Here is a 15,000-nt window from a genome sequence, read left to right as displayed (position 1 = left end):
GGACTCCTGACGATGAATTAAACTGTTAGGGTTCACTTTGCATCTGTGTTCATCTGATTATATCGACCCAAAATAACGAGATTATAACACGGTGTCAAGTGAATCACGCACCGTAAATTCAGCCATTCTGATCATGAATTTTATAACGAATACGAGCGGCAAATTCAAGTAATCGACTGCGGAGATCAGAGCACATGTAGGGCCTATACAGTTAGGTTAAGGAATACGGTGTTAACCCCTCTCCCCCCAGCAACCAAACTGTAGCAAGGAATCATGGGAAGAATAAAGACACGAGGTTGTTGTTGTCCGCCATTTTGGAATGTGTTTGTGTTTTTTGTGCGAGTCCGAATCCATGCTTCCGTCCGCTCAGTGTGCAACATTTGGGGGTCTGTCCGGGAGATATGAAAGAAAGTAAGACAAAGTTTTAAGCAATCGATGAGGACGGGAGCGAGGAGACAAGGAAACAAGTTTTTGAAGTAGCTGAAATCGTGCACACGCTCGCAAAGGAATCAACACACGCGATGGAGATCGAAGACATACAAATGGAGATCCAGAGTCCTCTCTGCCAGCTAAAGGTTGAGGATCTAGGAGTAGTTGCTAAGACTTCAGGCTGCGGTGACAGTGACATTAAGGATAAAACGAGGAAAGGGCTTGTCAGATTGATCGAGGAACATCTCGAAGCCAAATTGAAGGGCAGCGTGGAGCCGGACACCGAGTTTTTGGAAGATTTCAGGACTGGAATAATGATTGACACACCTTGGTGTCCACCGCTCGAGGATGTAAGCAAAAAAATGAAGTCGGAAGTCTCTCAATCGGAACTAGAAAAGATGAAGTTGGAATATGAGGTGATTAAACAGAAATTTGAGGCATTGACCACGGGTAAAGCACATCCACCGGAGAAGGATGTTGACAACAAAGAGGAGGTGAAGGCGAATGGTGAGTCAAAGTCATTATACTTCCAACCGTGTGATTTTAAACGAGAACTAAAGATTATTGGCCAAATCGGGGAACCAGGGCAAAATAACAAATTGAGTTTTGTGAGTCTAGTGAGACAAATTGAAGGTGCACTGCAAAAGGGCTACAAGCCACAAGAGGTTGTTGATGCAGTGGTCAGGGCTATTAATACAGGGATGAGATTACGAAGCTATTTAGAAGGACTGAGTGACTTAACACTCCCCCGATTAAGACGTATTCTGAGATCCCATTTTCAGGAGAAGAGTGCGAGTGACCTGTACAGACAGCTATCAACTTTAGTTCAGGAGCCACAGGAAAATCCTCAAAGCTTTTTAATCAGAGCCCTCGATACAAGACAAAAAATCCTGTTTGCCTCGCAGGAGGTTGATACTCAGTTGAAATATGATCTAAAGCTAGTGCAGGGAATGTTTTTACCTGCAATAGACACTGGTCTTCAAGATGAGGCCATTCGGATCAGGTTGAGACCAATAATAGAAAAACCAGATGTACAGGATGAGGATCTAATTCAACAAATGAATGTAGTAGTTTCAGAAGAAAGTGAAAGAAAATCCAAACTAGGCTCTACCCTCGTCAAAGGAACCCAAGGGTGAACGAAGTGCATGCATCACAAGGGGAAGGGGGATCCATCCAACAAGGGGCAACCGCTAAGAAGCTTAACTCCCCGGGAAAAGAGAGTCCTAGAGAAGAGGAGTTCATGGCGGCACTACAAGCGGTCCGTTTAAAACTTACCACTTTAAAAGAATCAGTTGAGAGAAATCTAACCAACGAGGAACGTTTCACCAGGCCCCTACCTGTAAATCAGAATCTGCAAGGGTATCAGGGCCCAAGGGGCTGTATCGACTGTCAAAAGGAAGGAAAGGGGCAGCTGTGCGACCACTGCCACATTTGTGGTTGTAGTGACCATTGGGCCTGTGGATGTCGGAAACGGAGATCAGGGCCGGGAAACAGGCGGGGGCTACAGCCGAGGGACAGGAAGTAGCCCCGCCCCAGGACAGATTTATAAAGTCCCACCAGTGTGCTGATTGTCAGAGTATTGCAGCAGGATCCCAACAAAGTTTCAAACAATGTTTAGGTTGTAAAGCAGTTCGTTATTGTGGTCGAAGTTGTCAGAAACGTCACTGGGACAGTCACAAGGGTCTCTGCCAAGCGATCCAGCAACTGGAAGCTAGGAACAGTTCGCCAGTACTTCGGGGGGATGGTTATGTATTTGCTAGTCATTTGACACCCAGGCAGCGTGTGGTAGTTGCAAGGTTGGTTGGCAAGAAGTGTAAGGTGTCATGTGTTCTCAATGGAGTCCCAGTCGAAGCCCTTTGGGATACGGGTGCACAGGTGTCTATTGTGTCCAAGAGCTGGCTTGAGGAATATTTGCCTTCCTCAAAGTTAAGGAACATTGAAGAGTTGCTTGGCGAGGATGTAGGACTGAACTTAAGAACAGCAAATGGTGGAACCATACCATTTGAAGGGTGGGTGGAAGTACAGTTTCAGCTCTAGTCGGACACAGAGTCATCAAGTTCTCTAACTGTACCATTCCTCATTGCAAGAGATGAGTTGGAAACTCTAATCATTGGGTACAATGTAATAGAAGAAGTAGTGAAGGATAGAGAAACCGAAGGAAGCAGCTCCATTGTTGACATCATGAATACGGCTTTAAAGGATGTAGCACTGGAGAATGTTACTGCGTTGGTTGATTTGGTGCAAAATGCAAGTATGGAGGACATGGGTGTGTTGAAGAATGGTAAGCGCAATCTGACGGTACCACGAGGGCAGGCAGTGACAGTACCGTGTAGAATTAACTGTGGTTCTCTAGAGGCGAGGACACCAGTGTTATTTGAACCAGACCCAGGTATGCCTTGGCCAGCGGACTTGGAAGTTGTAGAGCAGCTCATCACCCCACCAGGAGGGTCGCCACACAGGGTGAACATTACAGTCCGTAACCCCTCAAAGCATGATGTAGTCCTTAGCCGGCGAACGCTACTGGGACACTTGCAGCTAGTGCAATCGGTTACCCCTTTGGAAGTAGTAAGAAAGGACCTCCCTCGTTCGAAAGCTGTGGATCCAAAGGGAACAGGTGGTACCTCACTCCAGGATGGAAACCCATCAGTACCCCAACATCAAGTAAACAGGGAAGTTGCTAATGAAAGAAAGTCCACCAGCCGTGGTGTTAGGTGACCTGACAGAAAGTCAACGCCAGTTGGCCATGACCATGCTAGAGGAGGAGGCTGCGTCATTCTCCCAAGATGATGATGATATGGGACAGATAGAGGGGCTTCAATTAAATTTGGAGTTGTCAGACACCATGCCAGTCCAGAAGAGCTATTCCTCAATTCCCCGTCCCCTGTATGCTGAAGTTAAACACTACATTGAAGATCTGCTCAACCGGGGATGGATAACTAAGTCTCAGTCAAATTATTCATCTCCCGTTGTGTGTGTAAGGAAGAAATATGGAGGGTTACGCCTGTGCGTGGATTACAGGGAGCTGAACCGTAAGGCAGTACCAGATAGGCACCCAATACCAAGAGTCCGAGAGACACTGCATAATCTTGGAGGGAGCTCCTGGTTTTCAGTGTTAGACCAGGGAAAGGCATACCATCAGGGTTTTGTTCGGGAAGAGAGCAGACACCTGACTGCCTTCATCACACCTTGGGGTCTGTATGAATGGACTCGGATTCCATTTGGGCTGAGTAATGCACCAGCAAGCTTTCAGCGGTTCATGGAAAATTGTTTGGAAGGTATCCGCGACGAGATTTGCATTCCTTACTTGGACGATGTCATAGTTTATAGTGGAACGTTTGAAGAACATGTGGAAAATTTGCGAATAGTGTTGAGACGCCTGCGCAAATATGGAGTGAAATTGAAGCCAAGCAAGTGTAGTCTGTTCAGGAGATAGGTCCGCTATCTAGGCCGAATTGTAAATCAGTCTGGACACAGCATTGATCCCAAGACTACTAAAGCGGTCACGAGTCTTAGAGAATCTATGCCAGAGACTGTGGGTGAAGTCCGTAAACTAACAGGACTATTAAGCTATTACAGGAGGTACATTAGTGATTTCGCCAAGATTGCAAAGCCCCTTTACGATCTTCTTAAAGAACCTGAAAAGAGAGGACAGTCGCCGCGGTGAACTCAGAGGAGAAATACAAGACCAGTCAGAAATAAGGGAAACGTATCATCCCGGGAGCCAGTCAACTGGACCAGTGAACACCAAGCCGCAATCGATAAGCTTATCAGTGCTATTAGTAACCCACCTGTGATGGCTTACCCTCAACACACCCAGCCATTTATTCTTCACACGGATGCGTCAGAACAGGGCCTTGGGGCAGCACTTTACCAGAAGCAGGCCGGTCAACTAAGGGTAATTGCTTACGGATCTCGTGCGCTAACTGCAGCGGAACGGAACCATCATCTTCACTCCAGTAAGCTGGAATTTCTGGCACTTAAGTGGGCCATAACTGAACAGTTTCGGGACTACCTGTATTATGCCCCGCACTTCACGGTCTACACAGAAAACAACCCGTTGACCTATGTCTTAACTACGGCGAGACTAAATGCAACTGGACACCGTTGGGTAGCGGAGCTGGCTGACTTCTACTTCACGATAAAGTACCGACCAGGAACGGCCAACCGGGATGCTGATGCTCTCTCTAGGATGCATATGGAACAGTTCATAGACATGTGTACTGAAGAAGTAGAACCGCATTGGATTAAAGCCACAGTGGAAGCACTGAATGCCCAGCAGAAAGGAGATCCAGTTTGGTTCCTATCGGTATCCTGTCAGCCAAGTGAAATGGGACACATTATGAATGTGGATTATGAACCGAGGGTGCAACCTCTCACACCTAAGGAACTGTACGAGGCTCAGAGGAAAGACAAGGTGATGAGTGCAGTGATTCGGTATAAGGAACCCGGCAAAGCACTCGCAGCACAAGACAAGCGCCAGGCGTCACCTGCAGTACACGTGAATGGAGTAAACTCGCAGTTGGAGAAGATGGAATCCTCCGGCGCAGAAGTGGCCCTAATCTTCAGATTGTCCTTCCGCAGAAGTTTCATCGAGTGGTCTACAAAGAGCTACATGAAGAAATGGGACACTTAGGGACAGAAAGGGTCCTTCACCTTGCCAGGGAACAGTTTTATTGGCCCCGGATGAAAAGAGACATTGAACATTACTTGACGCATGTTTGTAGTTGCATCAAACAAAAGAGACCAAACATCTTGCCAAAAGCACCAATGGAGACCATACAGTGTAGCACATCCTTCGAACTGGTGTCATTGGACTTTGTACACCTTGAAAAAAGCAAAGGGGGATACGAGTATATCCTGGTTATAGTTGATCATTTTACAAGATTTGCCCAAGCGTATTCGACCACCAACAAGTCTGCACGAACAGCAGCGGACAAATTGTATAATGACTTTATATTACGTTTCGGGTTTCCGGCAAGAATCTTGCATGATCAAGGTGGTGAATTTGAAAATCAGTTGTTCCATCGGCTGGAGGAATGCTGTGGTATGGTCCGATCTCGAACAACGCCTTATCATCCCCAAGGAAACGGAAAGACAGAACGCCTGAATCAAACACTGCTATCCATGCTAAGAACTTTGCCTGAGCACCAGAAGTCCAAGTGGAAGGACAGCCTCCAAAAGGTGGTTCATGCTTACAATTGCACTCGCCATGAAGCGACAGGATATTCGCCGTTTTTCCTATTATTTGGGCGATCCCCAAGACTCCAAATTGATGTCATATTTGGTACCAAACCCACTGCCTACTCAAGTTACCCAGCTTATGTTAACGAGTGGCAATGAAAGAAGCATACGGAATAGCCACTAAGAAATCTCGGCTATCTGGACTCAGAGGCAAGAAACAGTATGACCGGAGAGTTCACAGTCCAGTACTCAAGCCAGGCGACCGAGTCCTTGTACGAAACTTAAGTGAGAGAGGCGGCCCTGGGAAGCTGAGGTCCTACTGGGAAGACACCATCCACCAGGTAGTGAGACGGAAAGGTGAAGAGAGTCCAATTTATGAAATTATGCCTGAATCTGGAGGAGGGCGACACCGCGTGATTCACCGCAACCTTCTACTACCATGCAATGATCTTCCTTTTGAAGCAAGGCCCGGTGACACCCGCAAAAGATCCAAACGGAAGTTGCCAACTGCCCAGCCACATCTGTCGTCACCAGGGGCCTCCAATGTCGGAGACAGTTCTGAAGAAGAATCCGCAGGGATGTTAACCTTCACTCCCGTAGAGCCAGAAAGCGCGTTGTCAGACAGTAGCTGTTCAGCCAAGGAGCCTTCAGCCAACCAGGCATGCGCTGATGAGGAGGCGGGCTCCAGTATCTACCAACCTGACCTGCAGATACAAGCACCGACAGATCCAGTCCTTGAACCATCTGTAGTAGAGCAGTCAGAAGTCAGACCAGGAGAAGGGAGACCGATAAGGGAACGCAGACCACCTACCTTACTAACTTATGACAGCTTTGGAACTCCGAGCTATTACCAACCAGCGGGACTGTGTTTAATTAGCCACAATGCGGGAGCGGCACCAGTACCTGTACCCCTGGTACCAGGACCCCTTGGAGGAATTCCTAATGTCCGCATGAACTCTGTTTGGCCAGTTACTTATCCTACACCATACGGATACGTTGGCTCATATCCTTTCTAAAGTGATCAGAAAAATCCTAACACGAACTTTGTGAATTTTTTTTTCTGTGATTAAGATTAACAAAAAAACAAAAGGACAGAACACAAGTTGCACTTGTTACTTTACAACATCACACTTAGTAGTATGCCAGTGGAAGTCGTTGAACCTTAACAGTAGTCCAAACTGTATGTGTATACAAGTCTTAAGTGGTTGTACTCGTGGCTTTGTGGTTAGGGCCGGATCACCCCTTTCCACTTGACCTCAGGAATGAAAAGAGGAGACTTGTGTATTGATAACCGCAGACGCCAGTCTTAGATAACTGTCTAATGTCGAGGACGACCTTTTCTTTTCCTAAGGGGGAGTGTGTAGGGCCTATACAGTTAGGTTAAGGAATACGGTGTTAACCCCTCTCCCCCCAGCAACAAAACTGTAGCAAGGAGTCATGGGAAGAATAAAGACACGAGGTTGTTGTTGTCCGCCATTTTTGAATGTGTATGTGTTTTTAGTGCGAGTCCGAATCCATGCTTCCGTCCGCTCAGTGTGCAACACACATGTCATAAGAAAACGTACCTACAACAAGTCAAGAGATAAACTCATAGGAAATAGCTATGCATTTTGGCCTTCCACCTCCGGAACCACATGATTTAAGCTGCAGTAATACCTCCGAAAACTGGAAGAAGTTCAAACAGAAGTTTATTGATTATGAAATTGCCACTGGAATAAACAAGAAAGAAAGTGCGACGAGAGTGACCACGCTACTAACAGTCATCGGCAATGATGCTACCGATGTTTTCAACATGCTAACGTGGGACACAGAAGGTGATGACACAAAGATTGACAAGGTATTACAGAAATTTGAAGAACACTGTGAACCAAGACGAATGTCAGTTACGAAAGATACAAGTTCTTCTCAAGGGCTCAAGAGAGCGGCGAAATCATCGACCAATATGTGACTGTACTGAGAAAATTAAGTGAAACCTGTGAATTTGGAACTAAGGAACTCTCTTTACTTTACTTTACTTTACTTTATTTATTTCACAGCAAAGAAGCAAATTACAAGTATGCAAATACTTAACTATGACACTAAAAACAAGTATGCTGTTGGAAACCCACAAAACAGGAATGAACTTCCCTAACAAGTGTAGGCTACCAAAATAAAAAATAAAAAAAAAATAAAAATAATAATAATAATAATAGTACTAATTAAATAAATAAAAATTAATTAATTGATTAATTAAAAAGTAAAAAAAAAAAAGAATGTAAGATCAGTCATGGCGATCGATCTGAAGACAAAACAATTTTAACTCTTGTTTGAACTTAGAGACTGAGTCACTTTTTTTAACAGATAAAGGTAACTTATTCCATGAACGTACAGCTCTAGGAAAAAAAGAGTACTTGAATGTGTCAGTTCTAGCATAAATACTTTTAAACATTAGTTCAGTATTTCTTAAATTATAAGATTCGAGTTCATAAAATTGTAGATAACCAGACACATCAAGGTCATATTGACCGTGTAGACATTTAAATAGGAAAAGCAGATCCAAGTAAATTCTTCTTGAAGAAAGTGACATGAGGCCAGTTTTCAATAAACGATCAGAATATGATAACTTGCTTCCAACCATAAGTTTGGTAGCACGACGCTGTACACCTTCAATCATATTGCTTAAATAGGCCTGATGGGGAGACCAGACTTGTGAAGCATAGTCAAGATGAGGTCTAACAAGATGAATATAAAGCTTTTTGATTACATCAGTATTAGCGTGGGTTCCACAAGTTCTTCTAATTAGTCGTAGCACTCTATTAGCTTTATTTACTTTGTTTACAATGTGATCATGCCAGGAGAGCTTACTGTTAACTAAAACACCCAGGTCTTTCTCACATGCAGATTTAGATAATATATTGCCTCCAAGAAAATATGTTGTTTCTAACGGCTTTTGCTTTTTCGTAAGACTAAGATGTTTACATTTAGAGGCATTATAAGACATTCCCCATAACTCACTCCAATCTACAATTGTATTGAGGTCAGACTGAAGAATGGCTTGGTCAGCTGGAACAAGCAATTTCCTATAACATTTAGCATCATCTGCATAAAGGGGGATATTTGTGTCAGTGCTGATATCGTCAGCAATGTCATTTATAAAAATGAGGAAAAGGAGAGGGCCAATAATGGATCCCTGTGGAACACCAGAAGGGACATATCTCCAGTCGGAAGCAAATCCATCAATCACAGTTCTGTGTCGTCTGTTAGCAAGATAACTCCTTAACCATGCCAAGAGTGGATCCCTCACACCAACCATTTCTAATTTATACAGCAGTTTTTCATGAGGAACTTTATCGAAGGCTTTAGCCATGTCAAGATATATTACATCAGTATGGATACCATCATCGAGCGATTTGGCCATTGTGTGAGCAAATTGTAGGAGCTGTGTAATACATGATCTCTGTTTCCTAAATCCGTGCTGTTGGGAGTACAAGAATCCTGAGACATGTTGGTATAATCTTGTGTGAACTTGTCTTTCTAAAACTTTAGATAGTATGGGTAATAAAGCGATACCACGGTAATTTAAGACAACATCTTTCTGATCAGATTTAAAAACAGGGGTAAGATTACAATCCTTCCATTTACTTGGGAAAATTCCATCATTTAGGGATTTATTAAAGATATAGGTAACAGAGTTACTAATTTCAGGTGCCAGATTCTTTAGAAGTAGAGGGGGTATTCCATCAGGACCAGGACTCTTCGAAGGATTAAGATGAAGCAGAGTAGTCAAGACATCAGATGCAGGCAGTGTAATATGAGATAAGCACTCACGAACAGAAACTTTTGCATGGCAACCAGGTGGAGGAGGTTCATTATCAACATGATTAAAAACTGAGTGAAAATAGTTGTTAAATAAGTTAGCTTTGTCAGTAGGATTGAATACAGGATCAGTATCTGATAAGTCTCTTCTAATGGCTGGAGGGAGTCTACGAGACTTAGTTTTACAGCTATAAAAGTTCCAAAACTTCTTTGGGTTCGACTCAACTTTGTCAGCCAAGTTCTTAATATAAGTGTTGTACTTTAGTCGGATGAGTTTCTTTACATCCTTTCTTAATGACTTGAATTTATCAATGTACACTTGATCTTTTTCTTTGAGGGCTTTACGCCTCATTTTATCCTTCTTACGACACAGGGCTCTTACTTCTGCGTCAATCCAAGGTGGAACTTGCTTGCCTGAGATTTTCTTCTTGGGGACAAAGTCATCAACTGCTGCCCAGAATAGATCTTCCCAATTTGAAACAATGCTGTTTAGATCATCATCGAGCATAGCAACATGCCAGGGAACATATGACAAAGTTCTTTTAAGCTCTTCAAAGTTTGCTTTCTTGTAATTAAAAACTTCTTTAAGCACTGGTCTAGAGTCGGTGGATGAGAGGCCAATTCTGAAAGAAATGCAATTATGGTCTGACTCCACAACATCCTGATAGGAATATAAATCATCAATGAGATCAGGAACAGTAGTTAGTACCAGGTCCAGAATACTATTGTTACGTGTACGATAAGTGTTTACTTGGGTAAGAAATGCATCGTTTAATAATTCGTAGGCATTCCAATAAATAGTCTCTGAGGAAAGAGGTACTTGGTTAATCCAGTCGAAGTTAGGCAAATTGAAATCACCAGCCAAGAATACCTTATCGAATTTGTTATTAATAGCAGTGAAAGATTCACGTAGCAATTCAAAATACTCAATTCCAGTATTTGGCGGACGATAATATGAACCAAATAATATCTTTTGACCCGCAGAAGAAGTGAATTCGCACCACAATAACTCACAGTCAGATTCCAAGTCATTTCTTCTCCAGGCAGTTATGTCAGATTTGAAGGCCATTAACACACCGCCGCCTCTTCGATCAACACGATCTTTCCGAAAAATTGTATATCCAGTAGGCAAGATTTCATGATCGAACACTGTGTCGTCGAGCCATGTCTCTGAAACGGTGACAATGTCAAACTTACCAGCATAAACTACAGACTGAAAATCCAGAAGCTTGTTACGAAGAGAGCGTGCATTCAGTACTATGCAGTCGAGCGAATGTTTATCTCGTCCAATTGAAGGTGAAAAATTAAAACTATGATGTAAACAAGCCGGTGTCGTTAAAGGTAGCGGTGAACAGGCGGGACAATTCCAAGAGAAATTGTCGACAAGTTGTAGTTTCTTGTACTCGCTAGGTTTAACCTTTCCACACTTGATATGACACCACTGGTTACATGTGTCACAAGAGAGAGCACGATGGTTCTTTGCAACTGTATTATTACACACAGGACATTTGTCAGGACCGGGACTCGTACTTATATCACCACTTCTGATTATTCTTGTAAGATGGAAGAAAGATGAAGAATTCGGATAGTAACTTATCCGAGATGATAAATAAGTTCTGCCACGGACTGACAACTTAAAATGGCGTCTCTGTTGAGACGACGCATGAAGATAAAGGTGGATAAAACCAAGGCTCCTAGAAGAATAAAACCTATAAAAAGGCGCTGCATTGAAGAACAAATCCGAATAGGGTTGACTCGAATAAACGTTCCAACTGAAGAAGAATAGATATGCTAAAATAAGCGTCGGCAAACAGCAGATCGAAGGAACACGTCTTACCGCGGCCATGTCACATGAGTTTTTTCGTCATATATCCAATTGTGCTTGGTGTAAATAATTGCAAGACGAGGGAAAGATTGCTCAGAGTACAAGAACTGACCCTTGAAAAAGCTCTAGACGTGGTTAGATCAGCGGAAATGACATAAAAACAACTTCAAGAACAGGAAAGTGACTCATTAGTAGATGGTATTGGCAAGGAGAAGAGCAAATCAGTCCTCAAAAAGCAGCTTTCAGACAAGAAGGAAAAACCAGCTGCAAACAAGATGTTTTACTGCAGGAATTGCGGAACAAGACATGGCGTGACAAAATTCCCCGCGTATGGAAAGACGTGACACAATTGGCAGAGACAGCATCATTTCCGGAGCATGTGCAGGTCACGAAATAAAGTTCATGGGCTTGAAGAAGGAACCAAAGAATACCACTGCAACAGTAACCTGTTTGTTGGAGCCATCACCACCAAGGTTGAAGTTCAAAATGATGAATGTTCCGTGATATTGACAGTATAAGGACAGGTTAAGACTTGAGGTACACACGGGATCTCAAGTCAACATCTTTTCCTGGCCAGAGAACTCAAGACGATAACTGGAAGCAACCCATGCATTGATCCATGTACACACAAACTAGTCAGCTACTCTGAAGACAAGCTAACAGTTCTTGGCATTTCAAAACTGCCAATGAAGTACAAAGCAAATGCAGAAAAAGAGCTGACGTCCACATAGTTGACACAAATCAACCAGGATTACTGGGACTCACGTGATATAGTCACGTGATACTGGTGACATTGGCATACATGGACGGGTGGACGTACGGTCGTACGGTGACCAAAACCAAATTTTCTCTTTTCCACTTCCATCTACCGAAAGAAACGTTCACTGGACTCTACACTCAATGGGATTCTTTTACACCCCGGATATACAAAATTAACCTCATCCGCACACTCACTTATCGTTGTCTGCGAATCTGTTCATCGCTCTGTCTGCCACAGTCTGCTTTAGATGATCTCAAGAGGCATTTGTCACGCAATGGGTACCCCCGTGGTATTATTTCCTATAACATGAACGATGTAGTCAATAAACACCGAAACAAACCTAAGGATATTATTACAGTGTCCAAAAAAGGAATTTTCATTGTTTTACCTTATCTAGGTATTCAAAGAAAAATTGTCACTCAACAGCTTAAATCATGTATTTACAAGTTCTATGGTTATTTTAATCCCACGATTATTTTCAGAAACACTCGCCGAATTAAGTATTTATTCCTTTATAAAGACAGACTCAGCCGCTCCCTTAGGTCTAAAGTAGTTTAGAAGGCTAGCTGCTGGGATTGTGATGGTTACTATATCGAGAAAACAAAACGTCGATTACAGGACAGGAAATAAACGGAACATTTCAGAGCGCTGACGAGTAACAGCCATTCTTCTGCCGTTCCTGATCATATGACCCAAACCATAGGCCAAGTTCGCGTCACTAGAGAGCGTGTAATAATTAATTGCTATTGGGAAGATGACCTTTGAGTGCAAGCGGTGTTGGGTTACAGGCAGCCGTTGTGTGGTGTATTCTTGTGCGTTTTGGTGCCACCACCGCGCACCGGTGGCTCAGTTGATTAAGCATCGGGCTGTCATGCGGGAGGTCGTGAATTCGACTCCGGCCGGACCAACACTCAGGGTCTTAAAATAACTGACGAGAACGTGCTGCCTTTGTAATTACATCTGCAAATGGTTAGACTTTCAAGTCTTCTCGGATATGGACTGTAAACCGGAGTCCCGTCTCATAACCCTTGCTGGAAATTAAATAGTATGGGACGTTAAAGAACCCACTCACTATTCGATAAGAGTAGGGGACGTAGTCCCCGGTGTTGTGGTCTGACCTTATCTGGACGGGGGCATCTTTCACTTCCTAAAATAAAAGTTGTAAACTGTGTATTAAGCAGTCTGGCTAAAGTCCCCCGAAAAACATTGTAAATTAGTTAATTTAATGTAATATAGTCTCATTTGCATAACATAGCCTCATTTGCATAATATAGCCTCATTTGAGGCTAATATAGCCTCATTTGCATAACATCCACCATTCCCATACAAACTCTCTATTTTTAGTATGCAAATTTTATGCAAATGATATGCAGCCGTATAAAAGCCTGGTATACTACTGCCTTGACAGAGCCCCCTCAAATGGACTCCCCTGAAAAGCTTTTTTTTTCATAAACCCAGTATCAAATGCTCATTTTTTAACAAACTGTACCTGCCATTGGTAAAACGTAGTTTTAGAAACTTACGTGTACAGCTTCTTCCATCTCCAACAAATCCTTCTTTACAGGTGCAATTATATGAGCCTTCGATGTTGGTACATATTGCATTAAGGTCACAGTTGTTCTTGTCCCCTGAACATTCGTCGATATCTGGGTACGAAGGTAAAGGGCAGAAAGGCTGACTTGGCACTTTTAAAACTAACGGTGAGTGACAAAACGACTTTTCTAACTCACGATTTATTTCTGTTAAACAAAGTTTAAAAATAGAAGCAATATGTTCTTTGCGTATCTCAGTCCTTTCAAAACTTCTTTTAAAGGGAAGGATTCCTTGGAGGATTATGTTAATTAGCAACTGTACAGCACCAAATATCTGCCGCAGTGTGTCTGATATGAGATTTATGACAAAAACGAACTGAATGGAATAAAGCGATGGTTAAGAATTAAATAATCCTACTCCATTCCAATTCAGCATCTATGAGCTCAAATGAACACTTTCGTCCGTCTCCACTATAACCTTCCTTGCAGGTGCATTGATATGAACCCTCGGTATTGGTACAGACTGCTTTAGTGCTACAGGCCTGTTTTCCCGATGAACACTCATTAACATCTAGAAAAATAATTCAGGGCCTCAGTTTTAATTTTTGTTATCGTGTGACAGCAAATAACGTGAACATTGCCGCCATCAACGGTGTCGATATTGGCAGTGGTGTTACTGTAAGATGAGTTACTAATTATTTCCCACACGATTTTTTCTTTATCATTACAATTGTATTGATCACCAGCATATCCCGTTTTGCATGTACACATATATGATCCGCATGTGTTTTAATCTACGCACTGCATCCTTGCTGAAGTTACTCATTGGTCTATATTCGTCTTCTACTACAACAACGAAAGACTTTGGCAAAAGGTGTAAACAATATAATTTGTTCAGATTTTTTTGTTGCCTTGGAGACGGTTAATTTTCATAGGATGTGGGGGAAAGTCATTTGGAAATTGTATGCCTCCCCCCCCCAGCCACCCGACCTTTTCTTGCATGGCCCCCCCTCATCAGGCAATACTTTTTGGCATCACTCCCCCCCCCCCCCCATCATATAGCAAGAACTTTTTATGACTAGGGTAATTTTTGTGTTTCCGGCCATATTATTTCGACTTTAATATATCCAATTCACACCAAAGCTAAACCATATTTGTAAAACAGTTTTGTCAAACACGGTTAAAATTGATTTTTTTTCCTGGAAGTTGCTTAAACTGATGTATGGCACAATGAAAACACAAATCCATGCTCCCATTTAACGCTCTTCTGAAATGTTGTTGTCGCTATTCTGTTAAACCTGTTTTAAATAACTAAACATGTCTTGCTGGTGTGAGTGGGGCATTAATAATATGACTGAATTTGGTCCCAATTGAGAAGTTGCAACACCACAATTCATGAATGTATAAATAAAAAACCTGTTACTGTTACGGCGATCTTACTTTTAAAAGCTTTATAGTTTTTTTTTGTCATGTAAACT

At 42.7% G+C, this 15,000-nt stretch overlaps 1 protein-coding gene across 5 annotated transcripts in view; it reads right to left on the bottom strand.

Annotated features, from left to right (window-relative positions):
• LOC138013388 (fibropellin-1-like) overlaps nt 1-15,000 on the bottom strand; it is a 112,947-nt gene that overhangs the window by 83,212 nt on the left and 14,735 nt on the right. For all 5 annotated transcript variants that reach the window (XM_068860454.1, XM_068860457.1, XM_068860459.1 and 2 more), the window contains exon 4: nt 13,514-13,636. In XM_068860454.1, coding sequence (XP_068716555.1) covers nt 13,514-13,636 — 123 coding nt within the window. The remainder of the gene's footprint in view (nt 1-13,513; nt 13,637-15,000) is intronic.

The sequence above is a fragment of the Montipora foliosa genome, chromosome 8 (assembly GCF_036669935.1).
Source record: "Montipora foliosa isolate CH-2021 chromosome 8, ASM3666993v2, whole genome shotgun sequence".
In the NCBI taxonomy this organism is placed as follows: Eukaryota; Metazoa; Cnidaria; class Anthozoa; order Scleractinia; family Acroporidae; genus Montipora; species Montipora foliosa.
The sequence above is the reverse complement of the archived record's forward strand: the minus strand, read 5'-3'. Positions and strand labels throughout refer to the sequence as shown.